The sequence below is a fragment of the Haemorhous mexicanus genome, chromosome 5 (genome assembly GCF_027477595.1).
Source record: "Haemorhous mexicanus isolate bHaeMex1 chromosome 5, bHaeMex1.pri, whole genome shotgun sequence".
Taxonomy (NCBI): domain Eukaryota; kingdom Metazoa; phylum Chordata; class Aves; order Passeriformes; family Fringillidae; genus Haemorhous; species Haemorhous mexicanus.
In genome coordinates this window covers 52,195,154-52,217,027 of record NC_082345.1, presented here as the reverse complement: position 1 = coordinate 52,217,027, position 21,874 = coordinate 52,195,154, and the positions used below count along the sequence as shown (strand labels likewise).

General features: G+C 40.5%; 1 protein-coding gene across 2 annotated transcripts in view; it reads right to left on the bottom strand.

Annotated features, from left to right (window-relative positions):
- The window catches only part of CFTR (CF transmembrane conductance regulator), a 96,020-nt gene that overhangs the window by 11,317 nt on the left and 62,829 nt on the right, over nt 1–21,874 (bottom strand). For both annotated transcript variants that reach the window (XM_059847159.1, XM_059847158.1), the window contains 6 exons: nt 21,111–21,211; nt 14,017–14,259; nt 10,975–11,130; nt 3,644–3,733; nt 1,098–1,270; nt 658–763 (listed from right to left, as the gene is read on the bottom strand). In XM_059847159.1, the coding sequence (XP_059703142.1) occupies nt 658–763; nt 1,098–1,270; nt 3,644–3,733; nt 10,975–11,130; nt 14,017–14,259; nt 21,111–21,211 (869 nt within the window). The remainder of the gene's footprint in view (nt 1–657; nt 764–1,097; nt 1,271–3,643; nt 3,734–10,974; nt 11,131–14,016; nt 14,260–21,110; nt 21,212–21,874) is intronic.

Here is a 21,874-nt window from a genome sequence, read left to right as displayed (position 1 = left end):
ATAGACATCAAAATGTGTTTCATTCTGCTGATAAAATTTAGATGCCCTCTCATAGAAGAGTTAAAAAAATACAGAGAGAAGAACCTTATTTTATGAACAATTTGCATAACTTGCTTTTTTTTCCCTAGCCATTTTTATGTAACAAAGGAAATACCCCAGGACTCCAGTAATTTGTCCCCTTGATTACATGTGAAAGGAGTGTTTACATGGCTTGTTTAAAGAAATCAGCAATTTTGACCATCACATACTAGGAAACTCCTCTTCCCCAGGCAGCCTCCTATTGCTCAAGTGCAGCTGATTCTGCATTCGCAATTGTAAAACTCTGTGAGATGCTGAGACTTTTCTGAATCACCTGAGCCAATCAAAAATATAAAGCACCTGGATCAGCAGCTGGATAACCTACACAACTTTCCTTCTGGTTGAAACTTTCCTTCTTGCTCCTCCAGAACATGACCCAGCTCATCTGAATACAGATGTCTGTCACAGATCAGGTGAAGGAGCAAACAGGAGCCTGCTGCAGTTCTGCCAGTGAATAAGTTGCTTAACTGCCCTGAATGACCCCCATCAATCCAGAAAACATTATTTCCACTTGGTGTGTTTTGCATGTTCTCCAGATGTGGTGAGAGAGCAGTAAGTGAGCCCATGAGAAATGCTCACCAAAAATCTCTGGCATTCCAGCATCGCCTCCAGCCTGTGCTCAGAGAGTATCACAGTGCAGTTGGCAAACGCGTGCTTCAGAGTCTTCCTGATCACTTGGGAAGTTCTGAAAGGCAAACAAACAATGCAATGTGCATGCCCAGAACTGCACAGGCCCAGAACACACATGTTTAACAGCCTGGCTGTGGGTTGTAGAGCTTCATTCAGGGACACAGCTCTGCGGTGCCTCAGCTGCACCTCTGCTGTCAAAGTACCTATCAGCCATAGAGTAAAGGCTGTAACCAGGCTTCCCTGACCCCCTTCACAGAATTACCAACATGCATTACTGAAATCAGGCTTAGCAATAGGCCAGACAATTTACAAAAGATCTCTTTAGATGGTGCTGCCTCATGGGTTTTCTTACTCCATATTAGAAAACAGAACAAATGAACAAAACATACACAGGGTCCAGGTGAGCACTTGGTTCATCGAGCAGCAAGATTTTAGCTTTGCTGAGAACTGACCGGGCAAGGCACATCAGCTGCTTGTGGCCATGACTGAGGACGCAGCCTCCATCCACAAGAACAAAATCAAGCTTGCCTGGAAATTGCTCTATTACAGACTTCAGCCCAACCTGCCAGAGAAAAAAAGGACACAAAAAGTTGGCTAGACATAATTACTGCTGACTGTGGTAACCATTTACATCATTGTAAAAGTTACAGAAATTGATTTTTGAAAGGAAAACAGGCCTCTTTGGTTATTAGGAGTTTAAAAATAAATGACCAAAATTTATATGCTGCATTATAGCAACAGAAAATAACCCAGTCACCATGGGCACTGTCTTTATGGCTCTGACAGTGTTTCCTGGTTCTCCTTTTACTGCCCTAAAGCTCTTGTGCACTTTGGTTATACTAAAGGCACAAGGAGCTTCCCTCTGGAACTGGTGACAAAATGTTTAGAGAGGTGCCCATGCCAAGTGAAGTTGCTGCCTTTGGACCAGAAATCAGAGTCCAGCCCAGGAGATGTTCTCTGACTGTTTCTTCCAGTGCTCCTGTTTACTCTCCTTGGGAAATTTACACCTCCAGGCAAAGTTTTCCATCTTCCACAGATCCAAACCTACTGTGGTCCTTGGCCGTATCAGCAGAGTTTCAAGAGACATTTTTACAAAATATGAAAACTAGGAAATATATAAAACACTATAAAAATGTAATGAAACTCCAGAAATTTATAAAGGCCACCTCCCTTGGATTTTTTAAATATTACTGATCTGCAACTAATTTGCATCCCAGGGAAAACAAAAAATTGGAATTTCTACGAAGTGTTTTCACTTTGCATGGAAACAATATTAAACTGTGGTGTATGGGTATATGTGTTGCGTTTCTGAAGAGCTTGTGCTTTAATTTTTATGCAAATTAAGGCCAGTGGTTTTTTTTTTCTCATTCTCTTTTGAACACACATTGTCCTTAATGAAATTTTGCATTCAATGGATGGAAAAGGTCCTTTCTTCTTAAAACTGCACAAGGTCCCTCCATGTACCCGTAGGGTTCAGACAGCTGACTGCAGGAGTAAGACTTAAGCTCACAAGTCGACACAAGTCTGACAGATTCAGGTGCTGAAATATGGAGGCAATAAAAAATGCAACATCAGACAAGGCCTTGTTCTCTGCAGTTGATTGCAAGGAGTGTAAAAAGCTGATGCTGATCTCAGGAGGATCCTCTAAATGCTCGGCACTCAACATGGGTCTGGAATAAGCTGACAGCTCATTTCTGTGCCATGCTCCCAATGTTACTCTGACTCACTGCTGAGCCAGACTTCAAGAGCATGAACTTGGTAAACAATCCAATCACTCCTAGTAAAAAGCATTACAGCTCTTTCTTTTTTTTTTTTTTTTTTTGCTTTGCATTCTTGTCTGTGCAATGAAAACCTCAGTGTCAAATACAGATTTGCCCAACTTTTTAATGATAAACACTTCAAAATAAATTTTTTTTCACACCATTGTAAATGAGGTTTAGCTCTTTAAAATCCCAAGCTCAGTTCAAACACACACTGGAAACAATCCTCCAAAGCAGGAGAGCTTATCTTCTTCAAGAAAGAGGATATTGATCCACACTAAATTTTTTCCTGATCCTCAGAGAAACAGCACAGAGCACGCTGTTGCCTCCACTAGGCCTGTCTGAAAAGCTGCTGTCACAACATCTAAACAAAAATGTCATGATACTTCATTTGACAGTAAATTACTCACAGAACGTGTCTACTTTCCTCTTTTTCCAAATATAGGGAAGAAATTAGAAAAACCCAAGAAAGCAAGCAGAAACAGAGTTAACCTCCTGGATGGGAAAGGAGGAAGCTTTCAGATTAAGTCCTGCACCTGTAAGGACATTTTGATACTTGAGACTTGTAAGGAAAGTGGCACCAATGTGTGCTTAGATCTGTATTAGTTAGGTCATCTGTACCTTGGGAAGAGGTACCCACTTTCTGGGCTGCAGCCCTTTCCCTCCTGTAGTGCTCACCTGACTTTTCCTGGGCATTATGGACACCTCTGCAACCCATGAAGCACTGTCAGAGCCAAGAGGTGGCACCTGACAACTGCCATGTGTGGCACCTGTGCAACATGGAAACAGAATCTGGCCCCTCAGCTTGGGAATTGGAAAAAAAAAAGTTGTGGAAACCTCAACAAAATATTAGAAAGCAACTTTCGGGTTAGGAATTCTAACTTTCCATGACTCTTATTTTCCATGGCACAGGAAGCTCCATGACACAAGTAGAACAAAAGCCTGAATGCCTTGTCTGAGAGAGCTCCTCCCAGCTGGCTTCCCATTGGCCTGAGAATTGAAATAACTATTTATATTAAACATAATAGATATGGTTTCTAGCACAGCATGACCTTTTCCCTGCATTTTTTCCTAAAATTCTACATAAATGTAAAATATGACAATCATTAGACTTACACTGCACCCTGCTGTAACCACATCACCAGAGGGAGACAAATAACACTGAACAGCTTTACCTCCTCTGCAACTTTCCATATTTCTTCATCATTCCACTGCCCATAAGGATCCAAATTCATCCGAAAACTTCCCGAAAATATGAACACTTTCTGCAAGAAAAAAGACATACAGACACAGGTAGATAGATAGTCTGAAACATTGTATAAAGCATTGGAAAGCATTGTGAAAAGCATTGTATAAAGCATTGTGAAGCACACAGACAAAAGAATAACCTTCTGCAATTACCAGATAGAGCTAACTGCAGGGTGGGTTTTTTTTAAAATTGTTCCAAAAAAAATTGATTTTGAAAATGCTTATATATTAAGATTTTGGCAATTATCTTAAGAAAATCTTAACCAAACTTATCTAAAGACCAGCAAAATCCAGATTTCAGCAGTTTTCACAATAAAACATTTCCTGTATTTTCATTTTGAAATAAACATTTTTTTGATTCTTGACTGTGTGAAACATATTCAAACATACCAGAAGAAAATTATCAACCAAAAGTGTATATCTCCACAATTCTGCTTAGAGAGGAAAAAAACTATTGCCTATTTGTCAGAATTCAGGGACATTGTGCTAAATTGTTTTTCATCACTGAATTTCTTCTTCTAATAAATTGTAGCCAAACAGACATCTCAGCATCATTCTGTTCGCAGGCATTTCACCATGTCGCAGTCCCTGTCCCACTGTCACATGGCTGAACGGTGGCAGCAGGGCTGCAGCAGCCCCAGCCCCTGGGTGAGTTTCCCGCCGGACACTGCGGGCTGTGCTGGCTCCCCGCTCTGCCCTCGCCCCCCTTCCGCTGCAGGAGATGAGGAGGATGCACATTTCCCGGCACTGGGAGAGAACACGCCCTTCTGCTGCTGAAGTTTACTCCTCCATTCTGCTTTCCCCATCAGTTCAGGCAAGCAGATTTTGGCCATCATACCTTAGATGCACATTTTGTAGCTCAAGAAGCAGTGACTCAGACAAAATTAAATATTTGTTGAATCTCTTTTTACATGGGGCGGATTCTGAGAGAAATTAGATTCTTCAAGGGACATCGAGGCTGTAGGACATTTAAGAAACTGGTTTTTTTCTATGCTGCAAGGTACACCCACTGCTTGTAGCAGGGAGAACTTGCTCTCAAAGAATTTAAGTGCCTTGTTGAGAAATATTACCGTGTGCTTGCTCTTTCTGTGTACGTACACAACAAATACCAAGGGGAAAAAATTGAGACAATTTTCTCCCTTCTTTCTAAACAAACTTTTTCTTTAGAGAGAATGTGTTGAAATGCCAGTGATTCACAGCCACGTAAGCTCCTGGAGTCTTGGTAGTCAAACACTACCAAAAGCAGAGAAGGGCTACCTGTACCAGCAGAAAATAACAGAAAACACTTAGCAAGTGATCTCCCAGAGTTTGGCCTGTCTACCACGATTTCCACCTGACCCAGCCTGGGAACTTGGCATTCTTTCATAAGATTTCAAAGTGATTTATACACGCATTTACATTAATCATTTAATTATGATTAATTAAAAGTGTAAACATTGCAGAGGAAAATAAATTACATTAATTAATTTGCTCGATTAAGATATGCATGCTATTGCCAATATATTTGGTGTAAAAGAGAAGGAAATAACTAAGTCAAGAAACCAGAGGACAAAAGCAGCTGCACTGTGATGCTGTGCACTGCATGGGGTGGATTTAAGTGCAATAATACCTTCAGCACATGGCAAACAACACACTGACAGAGCTGCAGAACCACACTCAGCTAAAAATTAATCGCTGAATTAATTTTTGTAGAGACAACAGTGAAAAAGTAGATTCTTTCCCTTATAATTGTTGTTGTTAATAACAGTGAAAGCTTCAGTGAAGTACAGCACAGTCCTTTTCCCATGCCCTGCACTGGTTAGGTGGCATGAGTAGGGTGACATATTTGCAGCAGGATTAGGTTCTTCCAAAGAGTGGGTGTGGTGGAAACAGCAATGCTGTGGAAACAGTGTCAGACATGGGTTTGCTCACACTGTGAGCCCCATGCATTTAACTAATGGAATGCATGTTTCCATTTCTCAGTGCTAAAGAATAGTTAACTGAACAAACCAGTTCTAAAGAAGATAGGGCTGAATAACATTCCTGCTGAAGTGCACCAGGCAGAGTAATAAGGGGTACAACTTTCCTCTGAACCTGCTGCTATTTCTAATAACTGTGCTTTCAAGAAGCAGGGCACTAAAAGCAAGCTATTCCCAAAAGCAGGGTTGGTTTTTCATCCCCACAAGGTAAATATTTCATTGTCCTGAATTCTGGTACTTGTCTCTCCATTTCAACACCTCCTTCCTCCCAGCTCATTAGAAACCATATAGGGTTCACTTAAGTAAATACCATATGAGTCACCTGGGCAGTTAAGGGTCTGCTTGAAGAGAAGCAGAAACAAATCTCTCCACATTCTTAAAAACTTGAAGTCTAAAGTGAAACAAAAACACCCAAAAGTGAATATGAAGGACTTACATTTTCATAAATATGGAAGAAGTAGAAATAAAGAGAGAATTGGAAGGGTGTATGGATGGCTGGGTAGACTGGCAGCAAATCTGGAATAATTTCCTTCTTGGTCACTTGTTCAAATTCCCACAGGATGACAGTGGGTGTGATTATACAACAAACAGTTTCTTAGACCTGACATCCACCCAGAAGCAAAACATTCAGAAACATAAATATGGTCGTGTTTATGTTCTGACCACCCCAAATATTGCAAATCAACCCTTCTGAAGGGCATTAATCCCCATTAGTGGCTACAGCCTCTGTGTATTGGTGTGTGTGGCAATAAGCTTCCTAAGCAATTTATGTGTTATGTGGAAAATCAAGATCCCAGAGTTCCCAAGAAAATGCTTACAGAAGAGTTAAGGATCAGCTGACAAGAGGCTGCTAAGGAATAAGAGTGTCCTGGCTGTGAGTAGGTGCTGCTGCAACCTGTGTGCAGGTCCTCAGCAAGATCCATGGACCCTTCTTCCCACATGCCCCATGGCTGGAGGACAAATGTAACATCAGCTGGAGCAGCAGCTCCATGCACAGAGAAGTTAAGAGTAACAACAGCATGACCCCCTTGTAGCCTCCTCTGCTTTGCCTGTGTTATAGCAGCAATAACATGAAGTAAAATCAAGTTACTGTGTGAGTGCTTTAGCATTAGATGCAAAGTTAGAGGATTTGTTTTCATAAGTGTCCTTTAGGGACAAAACATCTGCATCCCACAGAGCTTACTGGTAAATACAAGTGCTGTGCCCCTGGCAACACTGAAGCCATGATATATGGGTTCAACCTGTATGCTGCCCAAATTGAGCATGAGCATATGGGATGGTTACCTAACATCCCCAGCTGCTCTGTGCACGGGTCTGATGCAGCAGACACTCCCCACCATGGTGATGCTGCTTCATCCCAGTGCCCTGCAGGACCCTCTGTGGGACCACCTTGGGAAGAGGCCCCGCTCAGTAGCTGCACCAGGCAGGAGTGTGCTGGCACACCACAGACAGCCATGACCTCCAAAATTAAGCAGGCCTGAAGGGTATAGTGCTGGAGACAGACAGACAGACAGACAGACAGAGACAGACAGACATATACAATGAGCAGAATGTGAAAGCTGCTGAAAAACTGGAACTACAAAGGTAAAAGTTGCAAAATTTCACTTCTTCAGTAAAATAAAGGAGCAAAACAATTTTTTTTGTCAGCTGACAGTCCTGCAAGCTTTAGAAAACTTGTTCTCCGTGTTAAGCTTGATTTTAAATCTATATGGAGTATTTACATGTAGAAAACAGTGTGAGATTCACTAGGATGCATGGAATAACACTAAATAAAACATCATCCCCTTCCTCAGAGCTAGCAGCACCTCATGGGTCTCAGGTCTGTCATACTTGTTTTTAATGGAAATCAACTGCAGGTCTCCTCCATTCAAAGACAAATTTCTGAAGGCATGTCCTCAATCTGACTCCATCAAATACTTCAGGATGCAATCTGCATGAGGACCCATGCATAAAAGCCTTACTGTGTTGAAACCAAATGCAGCTGGAAATCTTCACTCTGGAAATGTGGTGGGTAAACACCTGCAGAAGAATCATCAGAAAGGCCTGTCCAGGAAGAAGAGATAATGGGTGCAGAAGTACAGCCTGGTGTCAGTGGAGACATTGTTTTTGGGAGAATGACAAACAGCCTGTGGGAGCAGTGTTGGGCAGGCTGTGCTTCAGCAGCACAGCCCTGTGAGAAGCTACAGCAAGGAACTTCCTTGAGGGTGCTTCAGGAAATATGTTTTATATGATTTAACCCTTCACACCTCTACAAAGCATGGCAGCCAGATTCGAGATACTGAAAGAAACAAGGGGTTTACCTTTGCTTCTGCTCAGTGTGATCTCTGACCACCCTGCAGGTCATTCCAGCACAGCCTGCATGGAGCAGACAGCAGAGTCTTAGGACTCTGTGTGTGCTATGTGGTTGTGCTTTAGTGAAGTTCCCAAAGTGGAAAAGCACTTCTTTTCTACTAAATTGGGAAAGTTAGGGTTAAGGAAAAGAAGGAGAGTGTTGGAAAAATTTCAGGAGGAAGCATGCCTCAGGTAGAGCTCCATTCTCCTTTTGTTGGCAAAGCCTCTCCTGGAAACAGTGAATATCCAGGTGTTGCTGTAGGAGAGCCTCCCAGGAAAGGAAAGGCAACTTTTTTTCCATTCTGAAGCTTTAGGTGAATGGCAAAGAACAAAAGACTCCCTTTGTTCTGCTGGGAAAGGCAGGGTGGCATATGCAATTTCTCTTTCCTGCTGGGAAAGTGCTGCTGAAAACTTCATTTTGTTCTGAATGTGGGAACTTTTGAGGAATAATGTGCAGTTCTTTGCCAAGGCTTTGGGACAAGTGCTGTGAGCTGAAGCATGCAAACAGGCTGGCAACTCTCATGACCTTACAGAGAATGGAGGGCTGGGATTATTTGGCATTGATCCATGTATCAGGGACTTCCAAATGTGAACTAAATGTGTAATTTTAACAATGAACTAACAATGCACCTCGCTAGCAGAAGGGCAAGTTATGTGCTCATATAATAAATGTCTCTTGCATATTGCTGATGGCTGCAGAATTATATTTTCTATACCATTAGTGACTCTATAGTGAGTGCTTAGCTATGAGAATTATCCCTCATATTTTCACTGGGACAATGAGACTGCTTGTTACCAAGCATTCAGATTACTTCTCAGTCCATGCATTCCCAAGGACAGCTGGAGATGGAACACAGAAATTCTGTTGGGCAACCACACCCCAAAGGGCAAAAGAATGAGAACAAAAAGATGACTATGAGAGATAAGGAAGCCCTTTCCAATACAAAAATTTATACTTGGCTGTATAGGAAAATTTTCCAGTGCAGACATACCTTACTGATAAAAGCATCTTTCATCCTGTACAGCCATGCTTCAGAAGACAGCTGTATAACATACCTGTCCTCCAAACTAAATACATGCAGCTGCACATGCAATTCACTGCACAGCTGCCTTGATCTAAATGGGGCATCTGAATTTTTTCGTATTCGCAAGCAACAATCACTCTGCAGAACTGAACCAGCTGTAATAGATAAAAGCTTAAAGGAATAGATAGATATGAAAATGTTGAAGAGAGGACAGAAGTGGTGACAAGAAGTCAGTTATCAAATGGCAGCTTGCCAAGCAAGCCTCACCTCTGCAGGCAGTGGGTGACTGGCAGAGCTCAGGTAAGAAATGAATGCAACCTGTGGACTCAATACCACTCTGTTAGGCTTGGTTTGTTAAAGGTGTAACGTGGCAGGGAAGAAAGAGTCTGTTCTGACAAGGTCAAAGTGCTAAAAAATTGCTGCCTCTAGAAAATTTCAGAGCATGAAATGCACAAAGAAAAGCGAGTTGTGCCTGCTTTGCATACCTACTCTAAATAACTGGCACTTGGGCTACTATGGAATAACATATTTGAAAGGGAAGCTATCAAAACTGATCATCCCACAGAAAAATTGAATTCTGAGTCCTTCTTGTGTTTACAAAATCAAGGCCATTTCTCTTCCAGCATTAATATTTCAGTGTCTTTTAACAGTGACCCAAGCTGTAAAAGTTCGGGTATTTTTATGTTTAACTGTCCCAGAGTTTCTCCAACTATTTTAAAGTTCCTCATGTAGTCGCTGCTACAACAGCTTTATACTACATGTACAATCACCACCTTTCTCAGACAGGAAACTCTCAGGGAACACATCAAATCTTTACAGCAACAAGATGGAAACAGCTTTACTGTGGGGACAGGATGGGGAATCACACAATTAGGGTTTGACAGGCAACAGTTAAAAGGGGTTGCTTGGGCACCTTGGTTGGCCCACTCCTTTGTGGGTGTGTCAATGAGGAGATCATCCAAGGTGACTGGGGATCAAACCATATTTTTCAGTCTCTGGAGCTAGTAGCCACCCTCAAGGATGGATGGATGGATAAAGGCAGGAGAGGCTGCATGGCCCCTCACAGTGGGGCAGGCTGATCTGCAGTCAGTCTCCCACTGCTGCCTGATATGATGAGCAACTCATTGGTAATATTGCCATCAAGAGTTACTTGAATTAGTCTGCCATGGTCACAGGATTTCCAAAGGAATGAATACTGTTATGGAGGACATTGTGTGTTTGGAAACTGAAGAACTATCTGATGTGTAACTGTCAAGGAAGACAATATATGTTACTCACGTATCAATGTTGTTGGTAAAAGTACAAAGGAGTTAAAATTCTGCAGTTCATTCCATCAGTTTTCATTTCTACCTTTACAGTGAGCAATCACATCTTAGTGTTACTGTATGCAGACAATAATGTTCATTTTTCAGACAGATAATCCACAGCTGTAACTGATACAAGATGCTGTCCAATGGCAGGAGCATTGGCAAGAGACTCCGGAGCCCTAGGTCTACATGTTTGCTACCAGTCTGCCAGGGAAAACACACAATGTGCAGTGTCCACATGTTACCTATAATATGTGATGTAGAGCTTCAGAAAACAGTAGCTGAGAACACTGATTGTATATTTTTTTCTTCAGGTGGCACTATCTTATCCTGAATCAAAATGCAAACTGTCTCAGAGAGGCAGGGATAAGCAGGCTGGAAACACTTCTGTTTGAGCCTGCTGTACCTTCCCATTTCTAGAAGAGTTCTTGTAGGAGAGGCAGAGAAACCCTAAAAATGCAAAGTTTGCTGTGAATCATTGCAGCCTTGCACCCATCCATGCCACTCCCCTTTTCACAAAATCTGTGGGTTTTTTGTTTCTCAGCATACAGTAATGAACATCTTAAGAGCAACTATGTACATACAGATACAGAACCAATGAAAATAAAGGCACAAAAATATTCAATAATCTCATTACCTGAGGAATCACTCCAAATGCTTTTCTCCATTGCTGCACGCTGACCGTGTTCCAGGAGACTCCGTCAATCTGGATATCCCCTTCTGTATTCAGCAGTCTTAAAAATGCAAAAAGTAAAGTGCTTTTTCCTGAACCTGTTCTTCCTAAAAGGCCCACCTGCAATGCAAATCATACAAGCAAACATTTAATACTCTTCACATATTAATCACAGACTAAAGCAAAATCCTTAGAGCTCTCAGAAGTGAAGAACCGTCCAGATGGATCTCAATGGGATAGTAAATGTCTTTTATGTGGGAATGATAAAAGCCTACAGCAAGGGTGGAATCAAACACTGGGGAGACTCTTCTTTGTTTTTTTAGAATTAACTAGATGAAAAATCTTTTAGCCTGCCCTTAGCTGAAGGACAGAAATTTGCTTGTCTATTATCTTGCACTGATCAGCCCAGCTCTTTGTGCCTTTTCCCTTCACTTTGTCATGAAGCCCTCATCAGCAAAATCACATCTAGAAACCAAAAACTAAGTAGGGAGTGCATTTGGATCACCCTAGTAAGCTACTTCATTCTCATATAATTGAAAATAAAGGGCCTAACTCTGATTAGTGGGGTAGCTTGGGGCAGAGGCAGTGGCTACAGCAGATATCATCCCATTGGACACCTCTAAGCATAAGTGCAAGTCCTCAGCCTGCCCAGTTGATGCTGATTTTCCTTATCCCTAGGGTGTGAAGAAACATAATATATAGATTTTGGGGTTTTTTAAAAGTTGTGTTTCCCTTGTAGGAGAGTCAACCTATTGCCAGAAAAAGCAAAAATCTACAGTAACCACCAACAAACTCCAAGATGCTGCTTTTCCAGCGTCTGGGTTTACACAGCTAACAATGTCCTGTCTGAGTGTAGGCTGCTTTTGTACTGTGACCATACTGAAGAATGGCTGAAGGATTGTAGTGAATGGGGCTTCATCTGGCTGGTGACTGCCATTAGCAGTACTCCTCAGGACTCAATCCTAGGGACAGTTCTCTTCCATGTATTCAGCAATGATCTGGATGCAGGAGTCAAATGCAACATTAGCACAGCTGCTGGTGACACCAAACTGGGAAATGCTGTTGACTGTCTTGAGGACATGAGGACTTGCAGAGAAATCTGATCGTTTGGAACACAGCAGTATTTAACTGCAATTTAGCAATCCAAATGTCAGATTCTGCACCTGGGATGGAGCAATGCCAGGCACAAAAAAACTGGGAGAGGAGTGGCTCTGCAGCCCTGCAGAGAGGGATCTGAGGGGGCTGCTGCCAGCAGGATCAACGTGAGTCAGCTCTGTGTGCTCAGGCAGCCAAGAGGGCAAACTCCATCGTGGGGTGATCAAACACAGCATTAGCACCAGCTGGGCAAAAGGGGTGATTATCCCACCCTATTTAGCTTTGGAGCAGCCACCCTGGGAGTGCTGTGTGCTGTTCTGGGCTCCACATTTTAAGAAGGATGTGAAGGTGAGTGAATGCATCCAGAGGAAGGCAACAAAGCTGGTGAAAGGGCTCAAAGGAATGTCCTGTGATGAGTGGACAGGAACTTGGGCTTGTCTAGTTTGGAGAGGAGGCTGAGGGGCAACAGATCTCTTATCCCTGGGATCCAGTGTGAGAACATGTGGAAATGGTTTAAAGCTGCACTGGGGAGGTTCAGACTGGACATTAGGAAGCATTTCTTTATTAAGATGGTGGTCAAACACTGGAACAGGCTTCTTAGAGAGGTGATTGATGCCCCAAGCCTGCAAGTCTTAAAGGCCCTTGATAACAGGCTTTAACTTCTGGACAGCTATTAAGTGGTAAGGCAGTGGGACTAGATGATTATTCTGTTCCATTCTGTCCCTCAGCAGAGGAGAGCTCCTGTTTCCTTCTTGGTGCACTACCTATGCAGTAGAGGCAAATTCTTTCCAGTTTAGGGAGCATCTGAGTCCAGGGTCGATCACCAAACTTGAATCACAGCCCTTGAGAAAAGTATTTTTGTTTTTATTGCTCTCCCCCTCTCTGTACAGTACAAAAGTGTCTTTCATTTCCCTCACACCACTACTTCAATGGATCTTCCAGGAAGTAAATCTGCCAGGCTACAGCAGCACCTGTATCTCAACGAAGTAAATCTGCCAGGCTACAGCAGCACCTGTATCTCAACGTTCCAGGAATCATGGGTATCTCTCTTTCAAAGGCAGACTTTGCCTTCAGGATGGTGCTACAGGAAGTCAGAACTCTGGGTTCAAAATTTTGGTGCCCTCAAACTTAGTAGATGAAACATTCAGTTTGTGTAAACCAAGACAAAACTACCAAACCCAGCAAAGACTGGTGCTATCCAAATTAGGAGTGATTATGTGCCTCATGTCAAGGCCAGAGAGCTGTCACTGAACCTGTTTTCTCATTTATGTGGGACAGCTAAAATCTCCTCTTCCTCTGTATGCCTTCAGCTCAGGAAATCACAAGCCTTTCTTCCCATTCCACTGAGGGAGGCCCTTTAGCACGATCTTGAAGCAAAGTGTTAAACTTCTATCTAAATGCTGCCCTGAAGCTAAAACCCTTCTTAAACACAGCTCCAAACACAGGTGAAGATTAGAGAGGTTTGTCAATCCTGTAAAGAATAGAGCTGTTTGTGGTGTGCAGTACAGTAATTCAGGGTGGTGCAGAGCCCTCATGGCATGGGTGAGACGGCACCTCCACCCTCCGGCCGCCGGAGCCAGCGGTGCGTTACCCTTGGCACGGCTGCCCGTATTCTTGTGTGCCCTGCCCCATCGGGTCAGCCCGTCCTCAGCACCTGCATTCACCAGCAAGCTCCCCTCTCCACAGCAGCAGAGTTAGGCACAGGGATACAGCTTGGGAAACTGTTGCACATGTGTTTTATCCTAATTTCTGTTCTTCAGTTAGTTTAGAAGATAATTTGTTTTGCAACAATTTCATTTAGAAAATCTTACGGGACTTAAAATCCTCTTTAATCATTGAATAGGTTTATGGCAATTTTATACTTAAGCTTAATAGAAGTCAGAAAAAAGCCACAATAAAACAGTGTCTTACCCTCTGCCCTGAACTTATTGAAAAGGAAATGTTTTCTAGTACAGCAGCTCCACCTTCACCGTATTTGGCCGTAAGGTCTTTCACAGTCATTTGGCCCCCAGATGGCCAGTTCTTCTCATCCTTCACATGCCTGTTTTCAATTACAAGGGCATCTGAAAACTGATTATTCTTCTGTGGCTTAATGTTTTTTGTCTCTTCTGTTGGCATGTCAATGAATTTAAATATTCGTCCGACAGACCGCATCTGCAAAATCAAAACAAACGGTATTCTAATTGTAATTCATACTAAACTATCAAAACAAATGAAATTAAATTGTTCCTAATTCCTGGCCAGAACAGTGAATCTTTTTTTTCTGTGTAAGCTACTGTCATGAGTAACCCGAAACTTTATTGTACCATGATATAATCTTCAAAGGTAGGCTGCTTCTCATCTAGAGCTCTAGATTCCATTGCACTTGTGCTGCTGACTTTGGTCCAACATGTGATTCCTCTTGCTTCCTTTTTAAATAGTCATAGTAGCTCTTTCTACCTTAAAAATTGTATTTTGAAAAGTGATGACTTTTTTTAGGAAAACAAAGTATAATCACAAAAACAACATGGATCACTTAAACTCTTTCCTACAGGAAGGTACGGGGTTGCCCAAAACCTGAAATTTTTTGAATAATGACTGATCTCCAAAGACCAGTAGACTGCATGGGATTTGAAAAATGCAAAGCAGTAGCATTAAGTAAAAAAAGAACAATCATTAAACAGTAACATTTGAGTACTTATGAGTAACTATAGCTTTAAAAAAAATTGTAGGAAGTTCCATGATAATGATTTTTTTATCAGTAATTATATATATTAGGTGAAATAATAAAGTCTTGTCATTCGTGAACTTTAGACCAAAGTTGCTAGGAGCAGTCTTGGTGCATTTTCAAGGGACCATGGGACTAGAAAGTATCCTCTTGATCCTTTTATTAAATGGGTCAAAGATCAATGAATAATTAATCTCCTCCACTACAACTTCACTGCTCAGGTGGTCAGAAAACATATTTTTTACTTTATGGACAAACTTGCTGTTATAACTTTTTTACTTTTAAAATCTGAAGAGCTCCTTTTGCTAGCTGCTTTCCCTATTCATTTATGGAGGGACACTTTAGATCCTATCACCCTTTGTTCTCCAGGACTAAAGAAAATCCAGGTTTAAGCTTCTTTCTTAATATATGTTCTCCAAACTCCCCAGTTCAAATCAAGCTTTCCTGTCTGACCAGTATGCACACTGCATTTTGGATGATGTTTAACCAGGACATTATACAATCGCATTGTTACTCCCCTATCTATACTAGGAATATCTGCATTAATGCATGCTAGGATTGTACACTATTTTCTTCACAGCCACATCTTACAGTGAGCCCTTGAGTGAGAGGTGGTCACCAAAGCTTTCCTCCATTTTAGCCATTTCTAACCAAGATCCTCACTTACAACTGAGGTTATTCTTAGCAAGCCTTTGCACTTTTGTTACTGAAATCTATTTAATATCTGCCATTTGAGGTCATCTAATACATTTAAACTCACAGGATCCTTTATACCAACACTGCCTTTCAGCTTTGTCTCACTGGTGAATTTCTTAAACACTGTTTTGCTTTGTTGAGAGCATTTAAAAAAGATTAAAAAGAGCTCAGTCAGCAATCTAATCTTTGTTGAATAGCCTCCCTACAGGTTAATACTTACAGCTTAATGACATTTCCTTTCTGACCAACTCATTAACTAGTTTACAGTTCTTGTAATAATCCTGATATCTTTCATTTATATAATTCCTGAAACAGAACCCTAATCAATGCTTTCCTGAAGGCAAATGAGATCTATTACATTACTTGTGTCTGGAAAATAAATCAGCAGTCACAGTTATGAAGGTAGTGTGATGCAACCCTAATGTCAGCAAACCTAAGTAACTCTAATCTATAAGCATCACATTTTAATTCATTCTTAAAAATAGTTTCTAAGACTGTTGCTATCACATTAACAAACTGATGATGGTATCAATGACTTCTCATTTCTCCTTCTCAACAAAAATTTAACAGTTGTTATTTTATCACATGCTACCACCACTGCCTGCTTGTTTATTTATTTGAAGTGGCCATTATAGGATTTTCAGCTTCTTGGCCATTTCTTCCTCAACACTTGGATGTGAGGTCTGCTCTACCTGGTATGGATGGCATTGTTCCAGTCCAGTTGCACATGTTTAAGTGAAATGTCCATCTGCAGAACCAAATCACCCCTAGCTGAAGATTCTGATTTTAGATGGACTGACTCACAGGTGGTCACAGGTGTGTGTCTCTCCATAAACTGTACAACTTAGGGAAACCAGGATTCTAGCTGGCTTGCATGTAATTCCCACCTCAGATATTATAAATCCCATTTCTACCTTCTGTTCCACTTTTATGTCCACAGATTAAACACTGCCTTTTAGTGAAAATTAAGATCAAGTATTTATTCAGCTTTTGAGCCATTTGCAAGCCTAACTATGATTTTTTCAAGTTTCTCTTATCTATCTGCTTCTTGATCTCCAACTCATAGCTTGTTTGCAACATTGAAGTCCATTCTGTACGGGCTGTATTTCCTAACATACTGCCAGAGAATGTTGTTCATGCTGTCAGTCCTAGAGTCTTCAAAATGTCCTATTTTTCTCCTGTTCAGGAAACAAGTTTCAGCTCCTTACTTGCAGACGACGTGACTTCCCTTTACATTCAGGTACCTAAGTGGCCCAGTCCAACTAATGAATTAATTAGATTCCTTGTTTTACAAAAGCTTGTTCCTGTAAACAGCATTTGTTCTCTAATCTGTATTCTCAGAAATAGATTTCTGTTTAGTGGTATCATGGAAAACCCTTTATACATCTTTGTTTTACTGCTTTTATATTCTTCCTGAAAAGTGCTTCTCCTTGATGTGTTAGACACAATTCCTTTTTGCTCTTCAATCCCAACTGAAATGCTGTTAGGCAGATTTTCTATGTGGAAGCAAATGCAAGGGAATACTGGGACCATAGTTTATATCTCAACATCTTGAAAAACAATTGTGACAGAAGTTCTAAAAAGCATGCTAACACACAAGCCTATCAATTCTTCTTTCCATCTCAACCAATGTGCAAGATGGAAGAGCATGGTCATCATCATGTTCATGTATATAAGCCAGTTCTTTTTGGTGATACAAACAGGAAGACCTTGAATCAGGCTGACAATTTTCTCCCTGTCTGACTGACAATAGTAAATCCCACAATGACCATGCAGTTATTTTAATTGGTGTTTGATGGTACCTTTGTCTTCAGAAATCGTAGCTTTATAGAAATATGGTTGTTTTAGAAATGCAGATCTTTCTTGGCTTCATCAAGAGCTGTGAATGTTTTATGGGCAGAGATTCCCCATTACTGCCCGAGGGGCCATACCACTACACACTGTCTAATGTCTGCTGAGAAGCCAGCTGGGTGAAAAGCCTTTCTCTACAGAAGAAAATTTCATCCCAACATCCTAGCTCCCCTGACAGACTTATCAGTTATGTATTTTAGACAGTTTAATAATTTTAAATCAATTCTGAATTCCTTGTTCTATAGCTTGAACTATGATTTAAATCTGGGCAGGATGTAGCATGTCAGGAACATTTGACAAAAATATCCATTCTTTCTTTCACAGGTAGAAATGTTCTGTCATTCATAATGACAGGTATAGGATAGGAGACAGCAAGTTTCTTATCCATTATTCCCATCAGTACTGTGCCAGCTATTTTCATGTTCTTTAACTAGTACTTTTGAATAAAGGGGTATATTTACTATTTCCATCCCTAAGACTATAGCATAGTACACTATTTTTAGCCTTGCCTAATTGTATGTTACTGAGATTTCATTAGCACTGCAAATTCTTTTATTTATTTCCTCATTAATATCACTTAAACTCTTCTTAACTTTGAAGGAGAATTCATAATTATATAATTCATATTTCCAGAAGGAGGAAGAAGTAATTCTTTTACAAGTAAGCTAATAGAATTAATTTAATCAGGCTCTGTGTTATCTTCTACTAAAAAGAGAGCAGTCACCCTTTTCAGACCAGACACACATGGTATTCAATGGCTGTGTTGCCAGACATCACCTCCTCACAAAAACACTGCTTGGAAGGTGCACTGTGCAACTGGGGGATCTGTGAGAGGTTGATCCAATAGTTCATGTTGTAAAAAAACTTGTGCATTAAGTCACTGCCAAAACTGCTTCTACAGGTGGAACACATGGTTTTACTGAGGTTCCACATCATCTGCTATTACATATTGGGTGCACTTATAGGATGTGTGCTTCTCTTCTGAACTGTGAAAGTGAAATACCTAGCTCATTTAAAACTGTTACTGATTTTTTTTTCCCTCTTTTTCACAGTGCTGTACAGGCAGGCAGAAAAGAGAATGTTCTAAAGATTTCTTTCTTCATTACATTCCTTTCCAGAAGACCAACACCTCACACTGAGGACTGCTGTTCTGATGCAGATTTTACAGTCAAGTATTTACTCTACTTAAACTTGTGTTTAAGCATTCTCAGATTTTCTGCCAACAGTAGCAAAAACCATATCAAGATTATGGCCTAGATTAAAAAAAATAAGTCAATAAAATAATCTGTAAGAGCACCATTCTTTTTCACAGCTGTACTTTTAAATTTGGTCCTTTTCTTTACACTGCATTCCTTTTATTCTTCAGCATGCCTGATGTACAGGGTGATGCACTGTGATGTTTAGCAAGTTGGATTTTAATATCTCCTTGGGAGATTCTTTTTGTATCTCCTTATATAAGTGATCTTGGCAACAGTAAAAACATGGCATTTTCTCTTTAAAAAGGAACTGTCCTTCACAGTTGAAGCACTGCTGCTGCAGGATATACATCAGTGAAAGAAGAGGTTAGAAAGCATTAAAATTGCCCACTGGGACTAGCTAATGCTTATCTATGAAAGCAGCACTTACCGAAAAAAAATTATTTTCTATTTCTTTATGAAGGAAAAAAAATTCAAAACACTCCAAGACTGCCTAGAAGGATAGGAAGAAAAAGACTGAAAGCCAGCTAAAGGGATATTAGCAGAAATGATGAAAGTGAAACAATCAAACTAGCCTCATTTTTAGCATTAAATACAGCAACGGAGAGCTGTCAGAGTGACCACGTATGTTTGGAGGGGGGAAGGGGAGTATGGGGGGTTTGTTTGTTTTTAAATAAAGGCAGAGCAGACAAAGTATCAGGGCTGTAGAGAATGAAATGCCAAAACCATTGAACTATAATGGGGTATTAAGAGACAATAGGGATTTTTCATTTGAAGCCAAACATGTACAACAAAAAATGCTTCAAAAACAGTATCTGTGTATGTAGAAATAAAAACCAACCTAGGAACTCAGATTTCTTCGATCTGTGTGCCAGTGCCATGGAAAGCTCAAGATGGAGATTGTGTGGAATAAAGTCAAATTTGCCACCTACCCATCTGTTTGGCCAGCTACTCCCTTGGATGTGGCTTTCAACCACTTGCAGAAAACTCCAGCTTATATGACAACCAAAGACTGCTACCTACAAATGTGCTATTCACTCAGGCATGCTTGTCTGCAGGCTTGTACACACAGATATTGTAGCTGCTCAAGGAAGGGCAAGAGTGATGTCAGCTAGGGCGGTGTGTGGAGTCTCTCTCTGGGACATTCAAACCCCACCTGTGGGGAGTTCCTGTGTCACCTGCTCTAGATGACTTTGTCTTGTAAGAAGAGTTGGACAAGAGGATCTCCAGAGGTCCCTCACAATCCTAAAAATTCTGTGGTTTACTAACATCACATTTTATTTCATTTTTAGTCATGTAACTACTATTCAGCAGATCTTGCAGTTACAGCAATGAGGCCCTTTCACGAAGTGCTTGCCCTTCGAGACAGGCTGCTCATAACAAAGCAAAGAAGGAGCTAGCGTAAAACGTTTGGTGGATGGGAAACACTGCTGGATGGCCATCAGCTTTCTCAACTATCAGCAGTCACATGTGCAAACAAGAGTTTAGATGCTGTAAGTGGTTAATTCCTTGTTCTGAGGCTCTCTCTCTCTTTCCCTCAGGGTGAATCTGGTTGAATAATTTATTTAAAAATAAAATTAATGTCAGACATGCGAATATTGCTTCACTGTCACCATCTGCCCCAATTATATATTTTTAATATGACAATTAATTTAAATAATCAGGATTTAAGGGACTCTGAAATCTGCTGTAAAATTTTGTTTACCAATACTAAAACAGTTGAGCGTGAGAAGCTGATTTAGGGTTCAGAGTGGGTAAGACAGGATAGAGGAGATCTTTTTTCTCAGAAATTTTTTTTTGGTTTGTAAAACTACGGTATTTTGTTACACAAATTCTGTCTAAAATAAATCCTAGGATGAATGAAGTGGAAAGAGATCAGGAACTATTACATTTTAAAATAGAAACGAAAATTTTCATACATTTGAGCTAATGTATGATGAAAAGTGTAAGAACATATTTTTTTATGAGTTTCCTGTCTGTTTCACCTATCTCAACAAATAGGTGATGCGAAGCTAACCTTGTGAAATGCTCTGTTTCAAAGCCACTCCTACCTATGAAAATTTCACTTAACTGCAAAATCTTATGTCAGAGGGCATTTTACATAAAACCAGAAAAAGACTGCCAGGGAAGTCAAGGACAGATTTTTAAATCACTATTGATAATAGGTGAAAGGATTTCAAAAACATCCATTGTGATCTGCTATACAAAGCTGTTATGTAGACCAAGGAAGGTATATTTTATATATATAAATACAGGAAATATAACAAAACAACCCCAAGCCTTTTTGAGGTTTTTCTGTCACTGCTACATCTGCAATCTGAATCCTCAAGTGCAAGTATTTGCTGTTGCCTATTCCAGGCCAGAAAAACTTCTGATAATGGAAAAACTCAGTCTGTGCCATCCCAAAGCCAGTAGTTTGCTATCAAAGGTATGAGAGAAACTTCTGACACATCTGCATAATATTCAACTCTGAAGATAATTCACTGCACAACCATAACCAACAAAATAAGGCAATTTCTCAAAAGAAAGCACAGCACTGTGCATTTTTTGCTTACCAAACTATCAACATCTATGCTTGAGTTTACTGCCCACTGCAAGGTTCCCATGATGTTCATAGCTAAAGTAAGAATAATTCCAGCTGTGCCTGGTCCTTCACCTGTAGAGAGAAAAACACATTCCATTTCTGTGCTAATAAAAAGTCTGTAGAAAACAGAAAATTAGCGTGTATATCTTAAGATGCATATTCATACTCTCGCCTCTTTTACTTCATGGAGGAAACATGGGTTTCTAAATCATAAAATGGACTAAGAGCTCAATCATAGTTTAACACCTGGCTTTGGTGCTGCACTCACTAGAAACCCCAATCTTGCTTGGCAGAAGAATCTTGGTACTTAAACTGTGAACAGAATCAGGTCTCTGCAATCTCGATTTGACTTTCCTTTTTCAACACACATGAATCTGTGAAATTACTCTTATCTAACTAAAACACCACAAACAGCTAGAAACTCTAAAATTCAAAATGGCTTACATTTTCACTTCTTTGACAAATAGAGGATATTCTCCTTAGTGTTTCACAAAGATGCAGATGTACATGTTTTTGCTTTAATTGTTGGCTGTTACAAGCATGGGATTTTCCTTTATTACTTCATGCGATACAATATAAGCATTTAATCTACCACACTTGATTTTCCCCCTTACTGCATGTTAAATGGAATTGAGAATTTAAGCCAAATGCCTTTCTATGATTTTTCCATTCCTTACATAGTTTTCTTCAATAAACCTCCTGTTTTCTTATAGATGTCTCATTACATAAGTAAAT